Below are 24154 nucleotides of genomic sequence, written 5' to 3'. Positions count from 1 at the left end.
GTTCTGGCTGGGATAAGATGAAATCATAAAATAGTTTTTAAAAATTAATTTAATGTTTTAAATTATAATATAAATGCATCATTGCCCTTCTTTTCCTTTCCTTCTTCTAACCTCTCTTATGCACCCCTTTTCTCTCTCTCAAATTCATGGCCATTTTTCTTTGTTATTAAATATATATTTCTTTTTTATAAATATTTATCAACTTAAACTTCTAACTTTTACTTATGCTCCCTTTCATGGCAGGACAAATACACTTACACATAAATAAATATATATTTCTAAGTACATAATTGTGCTTTTAAAGTTTTTGCCTAGAATGATCTACAAAATCTTTGCCTCATTTATCCTTTACATCAAATGTATTTTGTGCTGAGAAGCTTTCTCTAAACTCTTAGTGATTTCAAAATATTCTAATTATCCTAATCCATTTAACAGTAATTATCAACTATTTAAAATTACTATTGTGTATATATATATGGGCATTGGAAAGATGGCTCAGCAGTTAAGGGCATAGATTGCTCTCCCAAAGGACCCGGGTTCAAATCCCAGCACCCACATAGGTGGTAACAACTATCTGAAACTCCAACATCTGACACTCTCACACAAACTTACCTGCAGCCAAAACACCAATGTACATAAAATAAAAATAAATAAATTTAAAAAATAAAAAGAAAGAAAAAGAAAATTACTATTTATATACGGTCTAACTCTTTCCATTAAAATCTCCATGCCAACCAATAGAGCAGAAACTTTACATGCACACACTTTCTTCATTTTGAACTCCAAGCATCTAGAGCAATGATCAGTGCATGGAGTTATTCAGTCAATATTTGTTAACTGAATTTTCAAACAAGCTGCTAAAGTTCAAAGGAAATTTTGAATAAAATAATCCTCAACAAAGAACAACCCTTATGAAAATTGCTTTCATCCCATCCTTTATAACAACAAAAACTTTAGCACCACCTAAAAGTGTGGGGATTTCCCATAGTATTTGGAAAAGCTTCTGTTATTTTAAGCAAAAATATAATCTATCTGTTACATACACTGTGACCTGAACTGCTCAAGTCTGCAGGTACCAAAAAAGTTCAAGTGAATAATCTAGAATCCCATCCCCTATCGCGTACAGAATGGAGTATAAAATACAGCACTCCACACTGGAGGCAGCGGTGTCCTGACGAGGAAGTCCTCGCAAAAGATGCCAAGACGTAGATTCAGTATAATGGGAAGGAGAATGAAGAGTTCTGAAGTGAAGGTGGTAGACAATTTCCAGATTATTTTTCCCCTCTCCCTTCCCTGCCCTCCCGCTTCCTTCTGCTGGTCCTCTTCTTCTCCCCATCTGTGCACTGCATGGCTGTCCTGAAGTCAGCAGTCTCCTTTCCCAATAGCACTGCACCATGATATTCTGCCTTGCTTCAGCCCCTAAGCAACAAAAGACTTCAACCTTCAACCATAATCTCTGAAAACTGTAAGTGAAAATATACATTTCCTCCTTTCTCAGGAACTGTGTCACAGTTATGGAAAGCTAAGTTATGGTAGCAGTGTAAGACATAAGAATCTGCATTTGTTTCTATTGCTAATCTGAATTACTACTCACGCTGTGAGTCGTAAGAATGAGAGCTGCCAGTCACATGCTATTGTTTGGTAGTTTGTTTTAAATAACAAACAGGAGCTGCTGGAATATCCTAAAGGGTGCTAGATTTATGTATTAATAACAGCCAATTTTGACTTCTTCCTGGATCTCCTTTCCCCTGATCCTTTGGATACAATGGTCTCCTGGACAGGCTTTATAACTGTAATGTAATAACCACAAGACAGCTAACATCTTCACTAATGGGAAACAGGCTTGGTCATATCTGATGTTCCCATACTCCTCATTTTCCCTTCTGTTCCTCTGGATACATTTTTGTTATTTCATTTTTCACCTCCCCTGCATTTGAATATTGGAGCACAACAGAAATCCATTTCCAGATCTGTTCTTTGTCTATACTTGCTACCCTGGTGACTTCATGGAGACTCATGGCTTCATTACTTACATGCTGATAATCCCAGTTTATATTAGCCATACCAGGCTGCTTCCTTGAGTTATAGGCATAACTGTTCAGCTGTCTAGTTTATGACCCCACTTACTTATCTATGAAGTATCTTAAATTGAACTATTCTAACACAGGGCTTTTGATTTTTCCCTTTCTCCACAAAAAGAAAATGCTTTTTATAATCTTTCCCATTCATTTAATTGCTAACTCCAATTCTCCACATGTTCTGATAAAAATTTCTGTGATTATTATTGATCTCTTCTAATTTACAGCTGATTCATTAATTAACCATACTGCTCCTATCTTTAAAATACACCCATAACTTTACCTTTTTCACTGCTTTCACTATTACTCTTCTCAGTATCTCCTGGTGGGTCCAAGTTACCAATACTTCTGGAAAGAACTACAATAGGCCCCTCAGTGGTTCCCCTGCTTCCCTCCTGCTCCTCTTCTCCAGTATATTCTGAATATAAAAGCCAGTGTGACTTTGCTATTCTACAAACCAGTAACTTCATTAAATTGTTGTCTTAGTCAGTGTTCTATTGCTTGAAGAGACACCATGACCACAGCAACTCTGGTAAAAGAAAGCATTTAACTGGGGCTTGCTTATAGTTTCAGCAGTTTGGTCTATCACCATTATGGCAGGGAGCATTGTGACACACAGGCAGGCAGGGTGCTGGAGAAGTAGCTGGGAGTTCTACATCTAGATCCAAAGGCAGCAGGAGGAGAAAGACACTGGGCCTGGCTTAAGCTTTGAAACCTAAAAGCCCACCCTCAGCGACACACTTCCTCCAACAAGGCCACACCTCCTAATCCTACTCAAGTAGTGCCACTCTCTGATGACTAAGTATTCAAATCAAAAAGCCTATGGGGACCATTCTTATTCAAACCACCACAATTGTTAAAAAAAAAGTTTCTAGTCTCAGAGAGAAAGCCAAAACTCTCTCAGCAAGTTTCTATACAATCTATTCCATATCATCTTTACCTCACTAAACCCAAGTTCATGCTACTCCAGCCACACCAATTCTCCTACTGTTCCTTAAATCTATTAGGGCTTCCACTTCAGAGCTTCCATAAGGAAGAGTCCCTTTGCCTAGTCTACCCTTTACTCAGATTTCTACACAGTGTAGTTCCTCACCTCCAAGTTTCTGAAGCATCACCTGAACAGTGAGGCCTCCCTTCCACAGTACCTAAAATGTTCTTCATAGTCCAGATTCTCCTTACTTTTACACACACACACACACACACACACACACACACACACACCAATAAAAAAAATACGATTCTTCCATAAAGAGGACAAAATCATTTTGACAACATAGTTGGAACTTAAGATCACTGCTAAGTAAAATAAAACAAATTACAAGATCTTCCACATATATGGGATTATTTTTTAAACTGATCTCATACAACTTGAGAGTCAAAGGGTGTGATAAGAGACCAGGGAAAACAAGACAGAGGGTATGGATGGGGAAAAGATTATCACTGAGACCTAAGTTATAGTTAGGAGTAAAAAGTCTGGTACTTCACAGTAAGATGGCTCTAATGAAAATGTACTCTGTATTTCATAAAACTAGAAGGACTTTTAATGTTTTCACTAAAAATAAATGATAACCGTTTAAGGACACAAATGTTTTATACAGATTTAAAGGTTATAATTAATACACACACATATAAACAGTTGTACAACTTTTGGAATTTTTTAAGAAAGTATCTTAGTAAGATGGGCATTACCGACAACCAGCCACTGCATTTGGCAATGTGTTAGGTCACTGGTGATCCTGAGAGAAATGGCTATTGCAAAATAGAACCAAAGGTAAGTGGGAGGGAGAAGAAGGCAGTAAAACAACTACTAACTATTCTGTTCTAACACAAGAGTATGTCAAATGATAGCGCTATTTCTCAGAAGAATTAAGAAGAGTCTTTAAGGAAAATAGGAAGAAACAGCCTTTTTCAGGAATAGATGAAATTCATTTTTAAACATTTCAAGTTCTAGATCTATAAACTGTGGATAACTGAGTAAAATAGAGCTTAATGTAAAAACACACCAAGTTAACTATATCCCATCCATGATCCTTCCTGGTATACATAACTTGAAAACATTTGATAATATCCACTACTTTACCGAATAAATATTGATGGGCAGTAACAAGGAAAACATAATTTAAAAGCCATAAAATCCTTTGGAAAAAAATTTCAATTAGAAAAAGTTTCAAAACTTTTTTAAGAAAAACGTTTTAGAACAGGTCATTGATAAACATCTTTTGTTAAAACTAGAACTAGCAAAATATTATATTAGAATAAAAACCACTGCTAATACCAAATAGAGAAACTGAAACAACAGAACTCGAAACACATGCACATGTGCACACACACACACAACGAAAAGGCCCTGCATTATTTTGACAATGAAGTTCACTTCCAAATATAAACAAGTTACTGGAATAAATACTAGTAAAGGATAAACGACCAGAGCAGTTTAGTACACAAAGATACAGAGCAAAAGAAGGAAGACAACTAACTATAAGCGATGTAAAAAATTGATGTGATATCAAATGGAATCACCTTGAGTCATCCTAGACGACAGTAAGATTATAGAAGGACCAAGTAACAGACTATTCAAATTTTACAACCAGTATAGCACTTACATTTTTAAAAACCACATGACAATTACCTGTCCATTTTAAAACAGTCTTCATCTGGAGTTATATTTTACCAAAAAAATCACAAGCAAATTTTAAGTAAATGTGGGAAGTTTCTGTCCTGCCCGGTCCTGCAGCCATTCAGTCCCAAAGAAACACACAGAGGCTTATATTAATTATAAACTGTTTGGCCTATTAGCTCAGGCTTATTATTAACTACCTCTTACAACTTAAGTTAACCCATAATTCTTGTCTATGTTTAGTCATGTGGCTTGGTACCTTTTTTCAGTAAGTCATTCTCATCTTGCTTCCTCTGTGTCTGGCTGGTGACTCACTCTGCCTTTTCTCTTCCCAGAATTCTCAGTCTGGTCACCCTGTCTATACCTCCTGCCTCACTACTGGCTAGTCAGTGTTTTATTAAACTAATACAAGTGACAAATCTTTACAGTGTACAAGAGCCTTATCCCACAGCAGGGAATAAAACTGATTAAGACATTTTCATTATTAAGGTTAATATCATAACATTGTTTTCTACTATCCATCACATTTATGAATGCTGTATCTTCTGCCATAAAATAACTGAGCAATTATTGGAATGGTTTCTATGGTTGCAGGTCATGGACTACTGAAAAAAAATGGGTTTTAATGTTTGACTGTTTTATTTCACAAGAATAATCTATCATTACTATCTGAAATACAATTTCTAAAGCACTTTGATTTCTCAATTATATTGTTAGTATTGTATTAAATCTGTGCCACAATTTTTACTATGCTGTATGGTTCAGATTTTACTACCCACTACAACTTTTCAGGAAATCCTTTTAAATTGTCATAAATTATATAAGAATGTTTCATTTACACAAATCACAGACATGTAGAGTATGTTTGCTGTTTGGAAGTATTTTGAGACAGATGTATAGGTTGCACAACTCTTGCAGAAGGCAAAAGTACGACCTTCTTTATAGTTTACTGAAATGAAATATAAAATTTGCAGTCAGCATAGCTCGGTGACACAGCACTTGATTATGTGTAAGGCCCTGGGCTTAATCTGCAATATAAAAAATAAATAAATAAATAATTCAAGCACTGTGGAATATAACTTCTAACTAGTGTTAGAAGAATGGAGACATAACTTCATCTCCCTCAAATAAATCACATCAAGTTTAGGAGACCCTCCATATAACAGTGCTCTCACAAGGAGTAGAAACAACGGAACTGCACTCCCTATAAAGAGCTCACTGTCCTTCACACCAGCGCTACTCTCTGAATTTAACCTCAGACTATCTGAAGGGGGCTGCTACTCAAAGCTACTTCAAGTCAGTAAAGTTAGAGCCCAAGTCCTTGGAGAAGGACAGACATGACAGGATTGGGGAAAGAAAAGAGACTGGGAAAAATCTGCTCTTCGGGTGAATAAGAAGATCAGTAATCACTATAACTTCTGTTCAAGTTAGTGATTTTGGTTTTAGGTCTAAAGCCCTCATCAACACCACCACAGAAAAAGCCTAATTTGAGGAGAATAAAATTGCTTCTCAGGTTCCTTTCTAAATGTGGAATCTAGTAAACCTCCACTGCAGTGTCTATAAAACCAACTGAGTAATATGATAAAAAGCACCCACCATGCCTTCCATACTCTACAATTTCAGATTCTGTTTACTTTCCCTTGGCTCCATCCTATCTGACCTTTTGTTTGCATTAGGCCCTCTTCCCCCTTATAAACGTATAGAGAGTCAAAATAACACAACTTCATGGAATTTCAGCACCAGAGCGTCTTGCTTACAAGATATCAAAACATGATACTAATTTGAATCTTGTGAAACATCCATGAAGGAATAAAATTAAACCTGATCACAGAACCTGTGTTAAAAACTCAGAAACAGCAAACACAAATACACTCTCAAATTTTTCTGTAATATAGTCATTACGATAGAAGGCAGAAATGTGCTTGGGGCAATAATCAATTCTAATGCTCCTAACTTAAAAGTTCAGCTGAGAAGCTGAAAATTAGCCTTTCAATGCACAGCTTCCCAGAGAAATGTAAACATCACGACCAACTTTAAGATGCAGATCAATAAAGAGCAAAATACACACACCCTGTGATTTAAATTATAAACAGGAAAGCAAATTTAAGATTACTCGGATGAAGATAAACAACGGGACTGGAAATCAGTGAGGTTATTTCTCACATAAGACTGACACCCTCAAACTGCCTTCCAGTGTGATTTCTAACCTCCTGTGAACTGCCTTGAGAGAAATACCCGAGTCTCTCTGCCGATAACTGCTGGTAGCGAAACCTGAACTAACAAGTATGGCCAAGAGTCGAGCACCCTCCTCAGCACCGTGTGATGCGCTCCCCAAGTCCAGCCTCCGCTCTGCGGAGCTTGGGTCGGTTAAGTATTTTCTGCCGCTGGCTCTCTAAGATCTCCTTTAACGGGAAACCAGTCACGGGTCTAAAAAGGAAAAAGTGTTAGCCAAACAACCTTTCGACAAGTTTCCTGACGTTGATGGAATGGGAAAGGTCACAAAACCATGGAGGTGACTGCCCTGCGGACCGTCCTCACGAACCGGTCGGGAGGAGGCTTCCCTAGAAAGCGGAGTGCTCAGTAGGTGGGCTCGGGATCAGACAGAGGTGCCTTGCTTCCCTGGGTGATGCTCCTTTGCAGCTTCCCCGAAGGACAGGCCGGTGCAAACTCCGAGAGCGCTTGGCAGGGGTGACAGCGCTCCCGGGAGCCCATACCTGATGATGTCGTCGCTGTGACCGCGGTAGAACTTCTGCCGATGCTCCCGGGGGCTGTACACCACGCCGACCCCCGCCACGAAGTACACGATCTCCTTGGCGGCGGTGTAGTAGAGGTTGTTGCGGCACTGGTGGCCCCGGTAGCCGTACACCCACTCGAGCCGCAGGTGGCAGCTCGGGGCGCTCCGGGCCGCCATGTCGGGGCGCCCACCCGTGGCTGCGGTTCGGGCCGCGGTCGCCGCCGGCTCTGGACGACCAAAGCTCTCCCGCTGGCGGCCCAGACGCTCCTCTAAGCCGAGTCCGGCAGGTGCATCTCGCTCGTGTGGCCGCCGCCGCCTCAGCCCACGGGCGGGAGGAAAAGCCTCGCCTCACCGAACATGCCGAGGGCCGCTAGCCCCGCCGGCCGTCAGGGAGCCTCGCGCGGCTCGGAGCTCGCCGCGCCTCTCCTCAGCCCTGCGTCTAGACGGAGAGACGTCCCAAGCCGGGGGGGCCCGCCTCCAGCTCGCCGCTTCTCAGCCGGCCCCGCGCGTCCGGCTCCCCGCCGGGGTCACCTGCGGCGCTCCAGTCTAGCCGCTGCCTCGCCTCCACAGCTCGGCGGTGCCGCGCCGCGCGCTCCCGAGCCCAGCTGAGGGGCGGGCGGAGAAGTGCGGCCCCGCCCTCCCGGGCTCTCGCCCCGCCCCTCCTCTGCACTAGCCCCGCCCACCAGGCAGCCCCGCCCCTCCCGGAGTTAGAGTAGGATCCGGGGGGCTCCAGGCTCACCCGCAGCCCTCCCTACTAAGATCTAAGTACGTGTTTCCACCCTCGCGGGACCTGAATTCCTCACCGAACCTCTCAGAGCTGGATTGCTGTTGTTCGGCTTTCTTGCCCAGGAATCTGAGCGACCTCAGTCAGCTACTTCATATGCCTGTGAATTAACATCCCTTAACCACCTCCTCCATACCTTATGTGTGTATTTCTGCTTATTAGAGTGCTCTCTGGTTCATAAATTTGTCAAGAATAAAATCCGACCTCGCAAATGTACTTTTGACACTTTAGATACAATGTCCTAGTAAATAGCGCTGGCTCCTGGATTTGATGATACTGTTGCTGAACAGGCCTCAAACCCATGATCCTCCTGTTTCTGCCTCTTGAATGCTGGGATTACAAATGTTTGTCATTGCCACCACCCCCATCCTCACTCCCACCGCCAGACATTCTTTCAATTGCTGTTTTGGATAACAGCAATTATATCATAATTAAAATGACTTCTTGAAGGGCATGTTTTAGCGTAATTGTGAGATCAAATGGTCTAACTTATTGTAGCTAGGTAGACCACTCCTGAAAGAGACATCGACTATGTAAATTCAAGCACTACATTTGGAAAAAATTAAATATTTGTTGCTGTACATATGTAAAATATTAATTACTAGCTACATATTATTTTTTGAGGCAGGATGTAGAATAAGAATTTCTTTCTGTACCGATTTTTTTTTCAGCACAGTGTTTTACAGATCCCATGATACATATTTAAGAACTTCAAATTAATAATAGATTTAAATAATTTATTTTCCCATTATCATATTTTCCATTGCAATTTTTAATGACCCAAGGGTAGTGCACGAAGCAAAAACATTCTTAATTAAGCCGTCCTCAAATGACAACTCCAGACTAAAAGAGATGGCTGAGGCACAGCGGTGGCTAGAAAATAAACCACTCCTGAACGCCCAAGGAAGGAGACCAAATCTGACCAGTTCTTACGTGATCTGTTACTAGCGTCAGAGCGGAAAGGGCAGTGAAGCCTCTGCTGCTAGATGGCGTGTTTGCTGTCACTCTCTGAAAGTCGCGCGAATATAGTGTGGCAACCAGACCCCAGGTATTCCCTGGATCAACGAATGGACACCTGGTGGACATTTGAAGTAACAGAACCGTAATCCTTGGTAATCTGTTTCTTGAAATGCAAAGTCCTACTATGAAGCTGCATGTTCCAGATACTTGAAGTGTGTTCTAAAATTCAAGTCTATTAGAGTTTCCTGGTGCTGTTCGCATGCCAGCACCGTGCCCTGCGTCCTTCAACCCAGAAAAGAAACAGAAGGTCGGCACCAGGGCGATGGCTCAGAGGGGAACGTGTTTGCTGAGCAAGTGTGAGGCTTGGATCTCCAGGTCCCTAAGTGCTGAACGCTAGGGAGGCAGAGATAGGTGTATCCTGGGCTTCACTGACCATTCAGCCTAGCTAAAAAGGCCGAGGCCCAGGTTCAGTGAGAGAGTTTGTCTCGAAAAAGATGGGGCCAGCAAAATGGTTCAAGCAGATAAAGGAGCTTGTCACCACGCTGGGTAACCTGAGAGCCATGTGGTATAATGAAGAACCAACCCTTCACCCTCACAGGTTGTCCTCTGACTCCCACTTATACATGTGCCCCCCCCCCATAATTAAAAAGAATGTAGTTTTAAAAAATTGAATAAGATGCACAGAGGAAGATATCCAACATGGACCACTAGCCTCTACTCACACATGCAAAGGCAAGTATACATGCATGTGTACACACACACACACACACACACTCAAAGAAAAGCATGTAAAACATAACTAAAATTTATGATATTCTAGCTATCGACTTCAGGCAGTTATAAATTGTAATAATGGTTTAATTTCTACACTCATGCTTTTGATCACTCTTATTTGGACATAGACCCTATGGCAGATATTCCTTATTTCTATGTCAACCATTAAATATAAAACAAAATCTTATGTACTCACAGTAGCACTCCTCTTGGTTTTATCAGAAAGCAATCATTTTCTGATACTCATACCCTATGACTGTGTTAGTCAGAGGTTCTTTGGTTGTAAACTGCCTTAAGATTAAAGAGAATTGTAATGTCCCGAAGATGAAAAATGCAAGAACTGGCATCGGTGTACTTGAACCCTAGGATGCCAGTCAGAACCAGTCAGAGAACTAGCCCGGATTGATTTGGTGTTGCTTCAGTTGCCAGACAAGCAAAATAATTGTCAACAACTCCACCTACAGACCAATCCCCTTAGCTCGAAATCCCTGGAAAATAGCTTTAATTTTTGGCCATCTCCTGGAAATTAGTAGACATCAACTTCATTGTCTCTAATTAGCTGACTTGGGATATGGATGCGACAGAGGAGTGCCAGGTGTGTCAAAGCCACAGAGCAAGAGGATGGCAGAAACCAGCCCTTCCAGGGGTATTAAGATTAAGGGATGGCTGCTTCTAGTGATCCTCAGGGTAGACCTGGATGCTCAGTCATCCCCCATCTCTGTTTACCAAACCAGAGACACCCGCAATTTAATTAAAAAGCAGGTGTAAAAAAATGCAGCTCTGCCGGGCGGTGGTGGCGCACGCCTTTAATCCCAGCACTCGGGAGGCAGAAGCAGGCGGATCTCTGTGAGTTCGAGGCCAGCCTGGTCTACAAGAGCTAGTTCCAGGACAGGAACCAAAAAGCTACGGAGAAACCCTGTCTCGAAAAATCAAAAAAAAAAAAAAAATGCAGCTCTGAGACGAGGCTCCTTCTAACCCAGACTGGCACCCAAAATTCCTCCTGTGAAGGAGCGCCAGATGTCAGACTGGCAAAAACAACAGATGTCCCATGCCTGAGAACAATGGTTCCGCGAGTCTATTAGATTCCGCCCAAAGCTTTTAAAAATTGGCATATAATCCAAATAAAATGAGTCCCATACCGAATTATCTTTTCCTGCACATCTGCACTCTTTAACCATTGTCTCTTTCTGTATTGAAACAAAAAAACCAGCATCATCTTAGTTAGGCAGATAGCAGGGTGAGTTGCCTCTGAACCTCTCTGTTTCTCACCGCCCATACCTTGCTCTCTGTTTCAGAAATATCACTGACTCCCATCCTGTCTCTACATCCACACTCTCCCAGCCACCCCCCCCATCACCACAGTTTGATTCGGATTTTAATTATCTCTTCTGTAGAGTCGGCTACTTGAATTATCTGTAGAAAGAAAATCTTGTATCTAATCGTGCCATTTCCCATCTCTCGAGAAGCACTTCAGCAGTACCTGTCTTAAGACTTAAGATGACCTTGTTCTTCAGGTTGCCAGTTCTGCACCTAGGATTTATCCCAATAGAATAGGGGGAAAAAAGTGGAGAAGATTTGTGTGTTAAAATATTTATTACAGTGCTTGCCTAGTTTTAACTAAGCTCAGTATTATAATTTTTAAAAAGGTATAAAGATATTTACTGTAACACAAGTTGGGAGAATGACAATACAGAATCTAAACTGTCTAGCCAGAAGGTTAATTTTTAAGCAAACTCACCCAGCTAATATGGAAAAATATAAAAATCATTGAAAATTGTTTTTTTTTCCTGATACATTCTGGCAGCGATGAAAATTTTCTATAATAGAATGCATAAAATTTTTAGGCAGAATACAAAATAAATGTATATATAGAATGAGCCCAGTTATATAATATAATGACAACTGGAACAAAAGATACCAACGTGCTAAGATTTGTGATATGGGTAATTTTAAAACTATTCTGGGTGTATTTTGTGAGAGCTTTAAAATATATGTTAAAAGAGAATCTTATTTTTTTTTTATGAGAAGAGAATTCTGTTTGTTTGGGAAAATACCTGAATGGTGCTTGGCCCAGAAAAAGAGATGCTAAAGGAGCCGGATGTGGGCAGGAAAATTCTGCATGAGGGATGAGGATGAATCGGTGCCTCCAGGAAGATGAGGGTGGAATGAAGTAAGAGAGATGACAAAGTCACTACTCACTCATGAACTGCTGGGTAGATTTCTATTTTTTTTAATGGAAGAAATGGAGTTTCTCCTTCTCTGAGTTGTGTGGGAAGCAATATCACATGAAAAAGTCCTTAACTTGTCAGAAAAGGATCAAAGGAAAGTAATAAGAAAATAAGCTTGGAGCTCAAGCCATGCTAAACTCTCTAACTCATAGGGAACTGCAACCAACATTTTCTTATTTTTTTAAAAAAAACTTTTAGTACTCTAGGTCTTCTGTATTTTTGATGTGTGTGTGTGTGTGTGTGTGTGTGCATTAACACATGGATTCAGAGGGAATGGATTCCAGAAACTCAACAGCCCGAGCTCCTTTCTGTCTGTCTCCACAAACCTTACTTCTCTGGGTGGAGCTGGCCGGTGCTTCAGCTGGATCCAGGTACCTATATCTTTGACTTTTTTTTCTTCTCATGGTTTTCCTTCACCCGTTTCAGGTGGCTGTCATAGCTCTCCTGGTGCCTAATAGGCTCAATCTGTGCATTAATTCTCTTAGCAGGTTGTCTTGCCCTTGACTTGCTAATTTACAAGGATGACCCATGGAACACCATATGATGTTATACACCAGCAGTTCTTTTTTTTTTTTTTTAATTGAGCTCTACATTTTCTCCACTCCCTTCCCTACCTCTTCTCTCCCCTTCAACCCTCTCCCAAGGTCCCTATGCTCCCAATTTATTCAGGAGATCTTGCCTTTTTCTACTTCCCATGTAGATTAGATCTATGTATGTCTCTCTTAGGGTCCTCATTGTTGTCTAGGTTCTCTGGGATTGTGGTTTGTGGGCTGGTTTTCTTTGCTTTATGTTTAAAAACCACTTAAGAGTAAGTACATGTGATAATTATCTTTCTGTGTCTGGGTTACCTCACTCAAAATGATGTTTTCTAGCTCCATCCATTTGCCTGCAAAATTCGAGATGTCATTTTTTTTTCTGTGTGCTCCATTATGTAAATGTACCGTTCCTTATCTGTTCTTCAGACTAGCAGTTTTTAACCTGTGGGTCATGACCCCTTTGACAACTCTCTATCTCCAAAAATATTACATTATAAATAATATATAGACATATATTATATAAGCACATATAAATATATAAAAATTATTTATTCATTTATGGCCGTTTAGGTTGTGTGTATCTCTGTATTCCACATGTATGCATTTCCAGTGGAAGCCAGAGGAGGTATCAGATCCCTTGGAACAGTGTGGTTGTTAGTGCCATATGGGTACTGGGAATCAGATCCTGGTCCTCTGGAAGAACAGCCAGTTCTCGTATCCACTGAGTCATCTCTCCAACCTCAGTTCAGCATTCTAGTTACAGTTTGTGTACGTGTGTATGTATGTGGTTTGTGTTTGCGTTCATGTCCATGCAAGGATATATGCACATGCACCTGTGAAAGCCAGAAGGCAACTTTGGGTATCATTTCTCAGGACAATTCATCTACCTTTCCTGAGACGTGTTCACTCTCTGGTCTGAAGTTCACCCCTGAGTAGGTTAGGTGACTGTCCAGCAAGTCCCAAGAATTTTCCTATCTCTACCTCCCCAACCGGGATTACAAGCACACAGCCATCACACTCAGCTTCTGCTGTTCTTTTTTGTTGGTTTTGTTTTGTTTTAACATGGATTCTGGGAATTGACCTCTGAACACAGGTCCTCATGCTTGCAAGACAAACATTTTACTGTTTGAACTAACTGCTCAGCTGTTCAATCACAATATTGTGTATATCATTAGGAAGCTATAATGAAGTATTATGAAACAATAGGTATTTGTGAGTTGTTTATGAAATAAAGGATTGGTGTTTTGTCGCCCCAAACTCCCAACCTGTTTTAGCAGACTTTTCTCCAGCTACTCTCTCCTTCTTCCGAGCTGATCCTGACGTCCAGTCATCCTACATTAATGATCATTCTGAAAATTAACCGTGCTTCTCCAGAACTTCAGACATACTTGTGGTACAGTCGTATGCTGGGCTATAACCTCAATTATCTACTACCAACCTAGAATCCTATTGAATCTGAAGCGCAGTCCAGATTTGGATTGTCTGCTCTCTTGTTAGCGGTTGAACTGTATTTCCCAGTCCCCAGTGATCACGAGTTGAAACCCAAATCCCTAGTTCTCTAGAATTTGACCTTATTTGAAAAAAGATTTCATTATAGATAAGAACACCCCAGAGTACGTTAAGTCTGATGTAACCAGCATCCCTACACAAAGAGGAGACTTGAACACAGAACCCCGCAGAGGGAAAATGTCATGTAAAGATGAAGGCACCAAGGGATTCCCACACCCATCAGATGCTAGCAGAAAGGCATGGAAGGAATCAAATTGTTTCTTTCATCCATTCCTCAGAAGGAACCAATCATGCTGAGAGCTTGATCTCTGGTCTGTCTTCCAGAACGACATCTGCATGCTTCTGGTGTTTAGGCCACCCGATTGGTTGTGTACTTGGCAGCACTTGGCAATGGAGACACTTCTCCAAAGTTTCCTGTGACAGTCCCATCCACAGTCTCCAGAACTGGCTCCCCTTTATTTTCATTTTCTAAACTTGTACAACCTTATAGTATCCCTGACACTAAATTTTTAGGAAATTGTTTATTTCTATCCCTATAGTGTGTAGGGGGAAGAGCATGCATTTATCTACTCTTTAGGGTCTTTGGTCTTGCTTCTTAGCCAATATTTTAAGCTTAGACTAGGCAATGATTAAGGCACCAATGTACCAGGGATGGACAAACAGAGCAGGAAACTTGAAGAAAAGGAAGTGGAGGAAGGAAAACTATAACTCCAGAATAATATGTAACATAAAGAGGCATTATTTCCTGGCTGCCACCTTCTAATTTGTGAAGAGAGAAAGCAGGCTAAGCAGGCAAGTGCACCCACCTGGTACATGTGATTTCTTTCATTCAATACAAGGAGAAACTGTGCCCTAAAGTATGCTGTAAGAAACAGAAAAAAAGGTGAACTCACATCTCTCTCCTGGGTCCTTTCTCTAACTGGTTAAAGGTCATCTTGTGATGTACTAGAGTTAGTACCCACCATTATAGTTCCATCAGCCAGCTTCTTCTGTATGAATGTAACCAGTCAGGTTCCCTGAGCCCAGATCCCCACACAAAGAGTGCCAGACAATACCTGTGTGGCTGAAAAGGAATCCTAATAGTCAAGCATCAGGAACCTAGACGTTTTATAATGGACAGTAAACTTGTCTGAGCTTTGCTCCAAAGGGAGATGCCATCTTTTATCAAATGGACAACCATCAATACTCCATGGTCAAGAAACACTATCTTTATTTTCTGTGGTCATTTACTCCACAAGCGGTCATCAACTCCTTGCAAATCAGTCTAGGGCATGGGTGGTCAGTGCCTCCCATTCAAAGATTTGCAGAAACATGAGAGCCTTACTGAACATGATCCTCTAACACAGATCCAATATGCTGCTACAAGATACTGATTTCCTGACGGGGTGAAACTACAATCGATTTAAAACACGTTTTTTTTTCAGCAGTTGGGTCTTTCCCCTATCCCACTGGGCTTGAGCACAGAGTCGTGACATGCTAAGCATGTGCTGTGATACCTCGTCTCTCCCATCCCTACAACTGAGAACATTCAGTCACAGCAGATACGAGAACACGGTACAGTGCTAGCACCCCTGCTAAGAAGTAGACCTTGACATCAACCTAATAAAACACAAAAACTCTTTGCTCACTGAATCAGCAGGGTATTTTCAGGTTCATAAACAATTATCCCCAAACAGGGCTGTAAGGGTTGGAAGATGCGGTAACTGTGGATACTGGCATAGATTCGGAGAACTGTCATATTATTGTTGGAGTGGTTTTCTGTAGTTACTGCTGAATTGTTTCAAGTTCCTCCACATCTCTAATTCCTTCAAGAGCATCATCAAAAGTCCTACCATTGAAAGCATTTCACAGAAAGAAAAGGGCTGAGACTCACCACCGTAACTGTTCCTAAACAGAAATTGAGCGCCCATGTGTGAATCATTAAGTTTGGTACTGTGGGGGAGTAACTTAGAGAATCAGCGTACATGCTGTTTTAAAGGATTTATGTTCAGGAAAAGAAAGAGCACCCTTACCTACACAACTGGGCAGTATCAATCTGTTGAGGCCTCAAATAGAACTAAAAAGTGAAGTGGGCGGGTTTGATCTTTGCTTTGGCCAGTATGTTTTTGCTCAGCTTTGGATATTTGTACTCTGAGGCCTTTGGAATTGGCATGATAATTACACATTGGCTTCTGTGTCCTCAGTACTTTGGGCTGGGGCTGAGCCTCTTTGAAGATGACTGATTGTGGGACATTCATCTCCATAAGGACACATGATAAACCACTACAACAATTTGCTATATATATACACTGTTGGTTTTCTTTCTCTGGGGGAAATCTATTAAGGACCTTAAAATAACTATGACTAATATGTAAAAGAATCTGGCAGAAGAACGTGGATAATACACACAAGTAATAGAGATTTCAGTAGAAGTAGGAGCTACAAAAAATCTTTCAGAAATAAAAGATGCAACATCAGAGATGAATAATTCCTTTATCATTTTACATTCCCTCTCTCTCTCTCTCTCTCTCTCTCTCTCTCTCTCTCTCTCTGTGTGTGTGTGTGTGTGTGTGTGTGTGTGTGTGTGTGTGTGTCTAAGGCCAGAAGACTCACTATCTGCTGGGCTAGCTCTCTTGCCCAGGAATTTCTTTAGCATAACCATCATCAGACTGACGCCACCGTGGAAATGATCAGTGATTTTAAACTACACCAATAAAAATGTCCAAATTGGAAAGACAAAAAGGGAGTGGAAAAGAAAAACACATTTAGAAGCTGTGTGAGACAGCCAATAGTCTAACATACTTAGATGTGTAATTGAAGTCTCAAGAGAAGAGGAAACAGAGACAAAGACATATGTTAAAAGAAATGAGAGCTGGTAGTTTTATAAAGCTAGCTACAGATCCAAGAAGTTCAGAAAAAAATCTCAAGAAGGGTATGTGATAGACCATAGATATAGATAGATAGACAGACACATAGATGATCTCTTTGACACATCATGGTCATTCCATTGAAAAATGTGAATAAAAACAATAATATTTTTGTAAAAAACACCCAAAACTGGATGTGGTCACCCAGTATAATCCCAGTTCTGGTGAGACTAATGCAGAAGGATGGTAAATTTGATGCTGTCCTGGACTACATGGTGAGTTTAAGACCAACCTGAGCTACAAAAGCCTGTTCTCTTCACAAAAATTAAAAAAAAAAATAGAAGGGCTGGAGAGATGGCTCAGAGGGTAAGAGCATTGCCTGTTCTTCCAAAGGCCCTGAGTTCAATTCCCAGCAACCACATGGTGGCTCACAACCATCTGTAATGAGGTCTGGTGCTCTCTTCTGGCCTGCAGGCATACACGCAGAAAGAATATTGTATACATAATAAATAAATAAAAATATTTAAAAAAATGGAAACAACAAATCGTCTACTTTAAAAATGTCACCTATACCAAGAGAATAAAATGAAAAAGAAATGATCCAGGTGTGGTGGTGCACACTTTTAATCCCAGTACTGGGGAAGCAGACGCAGGTGGATGTCTGTGAGTTCAAGGCTAATGTGGTCCCCAGTGGCAAGTTCAAGGAGCCAGGGCTCCTTGGTACTTGTAGCAGCAGTAGAGAGACTGTCTCAAAACCCCAAATGGAAAAATAGAAATAAAGCAAAACAAAACAAATGGACTTTATTAATGGCTACAGTAATTCAAAAAATTTGTTAAGCCTTTGAGAGTGTTAATAGCATTCAATGGAGTTTCCAAACACATCAGTATTTCAGGAGGAAAATTCCTTTGAGGGCACCATGAAAAAGCATAGCCAGTCAATTTGAATGATGATAATAGTAAATGAGCTAAGAAATATTTCTCATTCCGCACCTTAGGAATCTTGAGAGTGATAATTTTTCAAAATCAGAAAAGCAACTGTAAACTTTTTGTCACAAGCTAAAATTTATCAGGTTGTTTTAGACTGGATCTCACATAAGTACAGTTTAGAATGTTTTTTCAAGACAGGGTTTCTCTGTGCAATAGTCCTGGCTGCCCTCGAACTCACTCTGTAGACCAGGATGAGTCTCACAGAGAGCCACCTGCCTCTGCCTCCCAAGTGCTTAGAGTAATTATCGATGGGAAGTTTTTATCTCTTTCTTTTCTTGAACTTTTTAGATTAATTTAATGTGTATTACTTGCATATATATAAGTACACCATATGAGTGTAGTGCCCACAGAGAAAAAAGAGTGTATCAGAACACCCAGAACTGGAGTCACAGACAGTTGTGAACAACCACGTGGGTGCTAGGAACCAAACCTGGGATGTCTGCCAGAACAACTTTACCAGTGAGCCACCTTTCCAGCTGCCCCTTTTAAGACACAGACTGGCATATATGATAAAATATTACCATATGTTTTTTATTTTTATCCATATCTCTTGATTCCTCAATATTGACATTTGTCCTATTTCCTTGACCATCAACCAATTCCTCATTCTCTCATATATACGTGTGTGTGATTATATATATATATATATATATATATATATAGAATATGGCCATTTTTCTGTCTATCTTTGCTTTAAAAAATACTTCTGAATATATTTCACAATTACCAAAATAATGAAATCAATATTGCCATGGTAGCATTACTTAATCTATAAATCTCATCTCAATTTCAATTAATGTTTCTTATAGGAGAAAACTTAAAATTTAATCTAGGTCTTACTTATATCTTGTATTTGGTTTCTATGTCCCTTCTGGTCTGCAATAGTTTCTGCCTTTATCGCCCATCGCCTTCACACTGTCTTCTTGCACCTTGTTTCTCATTTGGTCTCTCTCATTCCTAGATTCAGTGCATACATTTTTGGCAATGGTGCAAGAGGCACGGTGTGTCCTCAGTACATCATATTAAGAGACTCATGACTATTCATTCCATCATTAGCCTTATTGACTTTGTTCCCTTGGTTAACAGGATCTTCCAGGTTTCTTCACTATAAAATTACAATTAATTAGTATCATGTGTGAAGAATTAGTCAGATTTTAATATCAAATTTTTGTTTTATATTTGGGATGAATATTAACTGATAATTATTACAGCTTGTGATCTTCTCAAGGATGATAGCCAGATAGAATATTTGAGGTGAAATACAAAAATTACAAACTACTAATTTATTAATATCATTATGTTGTTTTCTGATTGAATAATAAAATGCATGTGTCAACACTTTCCATCTACACTTGTGTCTTAGTTAGGGTTACTATTGCTGTGATGAAACATCATGACCACAAAGCAAGTTAGGGAGGAAAAGGTTTATTTGGCTTACACTCACTTCCATATTATACTCCATCACTGAAGGAGGTCAGCACAGGAACTCATGCAAGGCAGAAACCTGGAGGCAGGAACTGATGTAGAAGCTACAGAGAGGTGCTGTTACTGGCTTGCTCCCCATGACTTGCTCAGCCTGCTTTCTTATAGAACCCAGGGAAACCAGCCCAGGGATGGCTCCACCCACAATGGGCTGAACTCTCCTACATCAATTACTAATTAAGAAAATACTCTACAGATCTACCTATAGCCCAATCTTACTGAGGCATTTTCTCAAAACTGAGGATCCCTCTTGTACAGTGACTCCATCTTGCACTGAGTTGACATAAAACCAGCTAGCACACCATGATGCTCCTTCAACTCCACAGGACATATTGGAGTGACAAAGAACTCATTCAGTAGAGTACACGCATTGCATATATGAGCCCTGGATTCAGTCCCCAGTGCTGCAAACAAAACAAAACAAAACCAATTTTCGATGGATGCTTAGAATAACAATCTCAGAGTTAATAACTTTTGGTAAATATACACTGAGTGATAGCCATTTATCATGCTTTGCTCTAAGGGCAGGGACACAATAGTGCACAAAATAGATAAAAATCCTTATTCGGTGAAGGTTATGTTCCTGGGTTTACAACAGATAATAAGTATGTAAACAAGCATGTCTGTAAAGAAAAATAAAGAAGAATAAGGAGATGAGTAGTTCAGAACTACCAGACTTGTATGATGAGGATGAAGACACATATCCCAGGAGCTAATAACATCCATTTCTTTCCTTTTCACACTGTGATCAGCAATTGTATTATGACTTGGCGACTTGTTCCACTTCTCTTTTCAGCACTGGGTCTAAAGAGCACATCTGTCCTGTCCTTAACTCACTGACAAGTAGTATGACTAAGTCCAAAGTCAATGCAGGCAGGAAAGAATGACAGTACTCTCAGGGGAGGGCAGTGGGTCCTGCAGGTGACCCTGCATGTAGGTAAGGATGTTTGATCTTCCTGTAGGGAAGATATAAATGTATAGCTGGTGACAATAATACAGTTCACTCTGGCATCCTGAAGGAAAAGCAATCATATGCAATTTGTTTTCCTGGGAAGATGTGCCGAGACATTTATTCACCCCACATAGGACACAGCCAGACCTAAAGAATGATTCCACTGACGTCCAGTTGTCTTAGTCACTGTTCTATTTCTGTGAAGGGACACTGTGACCATTGCGACACTTATAAAGGAAAACATTTAATTGGGGGCTTGCTTTCAGTTTCCGGAGTTTAGTCCATTATCACCATGATAAGCAGCATGGCAGCAGGCATAGTAGGCATAGTACAAAAGAAGTAAGTAGTTGAGAATTACAACCTGATCTTCAGGCAGAGACTGACACTAGATCTGGTGTGGACTTTTGAAACCTCAAAGCTCATGCCCAGTAACATACTTCCTCCAACAAGGTTACACACCCTAACCTTTCTAACCCTATCAAAGAGTCCCACTTCCCGGTGACTAAGCATTCAAATATATGAGCCTATGGGGTTCTTTCTTTTTCAAACCACCACTCAGTGAACCAATGAGCTTGTTGGGGTTGCTTCCAGAAGTATGAATGAAAGGTTAATGACAGCAGTATTAATGACTCAAAAGTAGTCATATCACAGAGGGTTCTCATCCCAGGATGAGTGAGGACTCAGGGAGACTAACTCACTGAAGTTCTGTCCTTATACTCTAGAAACCCAACCCACAGGCCACCGGCAGTGGAGGGCAGGAGAGAGCAGCAGAAAGGAAAGGCAGGAGGGCCTCCTTCATTTCCTCTAAGAGGGACTGCTAATAGCTCCATCACCATAACTTGCAGACCGCAGTGGTGTTTTGTGTTGCTGTTTTTCAAAATAAAAAATTTTGAATGTCACAAAGGCAATCTGTGCTCCAATGTGGCAATTATCACTGCTTGATCAGCAATGTGACAGGATTTAGAATCACTTTGGAGGCAAGCCTCTAAGTATAGCACGAATAATAAAAACCCAGAGACATATATTGTGGTTCAAGCTGAAAATCAGAAAAGCAAAGTGGCCAGCCACTAGCTCTTACCTCTACCTTAGACAGCAATGGGTGAGCCTACCTCCATGAATCCTCAGACTGAGACTGAGCCTGAGACCTCTCTCCTGTCTTATTTTCCTCTCTAGTATTGGGATTAAAGAATGTGCACCACCATCACCCGGCCTCTGTGGCTAACTAGCGTTGTTGCTGGGATTAAATGTGTGTTCCACCACTGCCTGGCCTGTATGACTGACTAATATGGTTGCTTTCCAGTCTGATCTTCAGGCAAGCTTTAGTTACTAAAACACAAATAATATACCACTATATCCCCCCTTTTGTCTAAAATAAAAAGGCAATAAGTAATATAAGAAAAACTTTATGCAATGAGTACAATAACTATATACAATATATACAGGTATTAAATACATCAACAATGTCTAGTCTTTTGCATTTGGCAAATTCAGAGAAAGTACTCCATATCTATCCTATCTTGATGACTCCAAAAGGTTGTACCTAACTCACTTTCTATTTTTATTTGCATTATCAAATTCTTTTTTAATGTCTCTTAACCTTTTACACTTTACACCTCTTTAGTGAGTTTCTTTTCTGAGTTTGGTAAACAAGGAAAACTATAACTATAACTATCTAGTCTTCAACTCCCTCAGAGACCCAAGAAGGAAATAATATTAACTGAGTAAGCAGGAAGAACAAGCAGCCGACTTTCAAAAAATGTGAGAAATGACAGAAACAGTGACTGCCTGGACAGTCATCCAAAGTTCCTCTGCAATGTTGGTGCATCCATCTTTGTCCTACAGGCTTAGAATATCCAACAGACTTTTCTGTGAAGCAGGATACTCTGGAGGGCAGCCCCTCCTTGTCTTGACAATGTTTGTCAGTCCCTCTCTTTTGTGTTCTGCCTCTCCACTTAGAACAGCATACTATCAGCTTGTATTTTCCTGCCCAGTGGTTTACTTTTGCCACAAAGAAAGGAAAATCCATGCGGGGTTTCTTCGATGCCCATTATCTTCTCTGAAGTAGATTGGTATTGCCAGAAGCAGACATGTCTCATTGTCATAAAAAAAGAAAAAATAACCTATGTTATTAAAACATCTTAAATGCCATGTTCTGTAGATCTCCAAAGTGTTTGAAGATGACTTGTTTATTTAAAATATATCTCTGTTTGACCTTGAAAACATATGTAATGTGACTACAAGTTCAATTATATTAGGTGACTAATTACTAACCTGCATTTCTTTATTATCCTAAACAGTCGATAATAATAACTTTTAACAACTAGAAATTTGCATTCCATTCTTAAATGAGCTATATAGGTACAGCACGTTGAACAAGATTAGAAATGTATGTCCAGTATGTTTTAACAAAATTAATCTCAAATTTGTATCAATATATAAAATTTGTATACAATATACAAAAGTCCAATCTGATGTAAAATATTGAAAAATTGGAGTTGGTTTTTAAAAGTAGATTCAATAATTTACCTTTTTTATCATATTGTATCTATATCCTCCCTTTTGTCTTTTCAGAGTAGATTCAATAATTTACCCTTTTTCCTATCATATCTGTATCCACTTTTTTTCTTTTCAAACAATAACTCTGAATCTAGTCTCCTTTGTTCAGTTTTCCTTCTGACCATAACCAATAACAACTTATAATTAACTCCCCCAAACAATGACAAATATCCATAACTCCTTGAACGACCATAAACCACCCACCCCACCTCTTGGGAATGTGGACATCGTATTCTGAAATTTACTCCTTGCTGTCTGGGGGCTATGGTATCTTTAGGGGGATCATGAAAAGAAAAATTTGGGTTAATTATCAATTTCTGGGAGAGGTAGATTTATCATTTGTTGTTCAGTCTCTGAGTAATGAGAAGGTGCAGGGCTTATTTCAAGTTCTGACTAAAGTTGTCTGTTAGGCTGGATCATCTCACCTAGTCACCTCGAAATTGTTCTGAGCAATTTCTAGTCCAAAGTTGATTTTTAGGTGGTGTTTTTCAGCTTAGTGGTGTTATCATAGTCTTTGAAGGATTGTTGTGGGGCCCCATCGTCCTTTTGGAGACTTCAAAGATCATTGTTATGCATACTCATGGTTTAATGCAGGAAACTGATAGAGACTCAAATCTGAAATCACGTACAGGAAGGTAGAGGAAACCCTTTTCTAGGATAGTTAATACTCTATATGACCATTAATATCATGACAAAAACCTTAAACTATATATATGTATATATATATTAATCTTATAAATTTTATACCTTAAGAAAAACTGTTAAAGTCAATATAAAACCAACGGATTATGAGATTAGTGGCAATAGAATAGTCCTTGAATATTTGTTTTTCTTCTGTCCTATATCAGGTAGCTCTTCTGACATGAGACAGAGATTTTGGATTTCACTTTAATAAGCATGTTTGAGTTTAGAGAAGGAGAGGACACACTCCAACTGCAAAGCCAGCTTTAATCTTTAATTAAACTGGGACTACAAAAGACCATTTGCATTATGTGCTTGTAGAGAATAGCAGAAACAAACATTTGGGAAGATTTATGAAATTTTATCCTGTTGGAAATGTGATACACCAATAGGCTAATTTATTCTTTTTCTTGGAACATTTTTTTTTTCT

At 40.0% G+C, this 24154-nt stretch overlaps 1 protein-coding gene across 1 annotated transcript in view; it reads right to left on the bottom strand.

The window, feature by feature from the left end:
* LOC121452605 (echinoderm microtubule-associated protein-like 5) overlaps nt 1-7868 on the bottom strand; it is a 124875-nt gene extending 117007 nt beyond the window's left edge. The window contains exon 1 of the mRNA XM_041658841.1: nt 7410-7868. Coding sequence (XP_041514775.1) covers nt 7410-7606 — 197 coding nt within the window. The 5' untranslated portion in view covers nt 7607-7868. The remainder of the gene's footprint in view (nt 1-7409) is intronic.
* Between the last annotated feature and the right edge of the window lie 16286 nt (nt 7869-24154).

The sequence above is a fragment of the Microtus oregoni genome, unplaced genomic scaffold (assembly GCF_018167655.1).
Source record: "Microtus oregoni isolate MIOR12 unplaced genomic scaffold, Mior012 000009F_ref0000495, whole genome shotgun sequence".
NCBI classification, from domain to species: Eukaryota; Metazoa; Chordata; class Mammalia; order Rodentia; family Cricetidae; genus Microtus; species Microtus oregoni.
The sequence above is the reverse complement of the archived record's forward strand: the minus strand, read 5'-3'. Positions and strand labels throughout refer to the sequence as shown.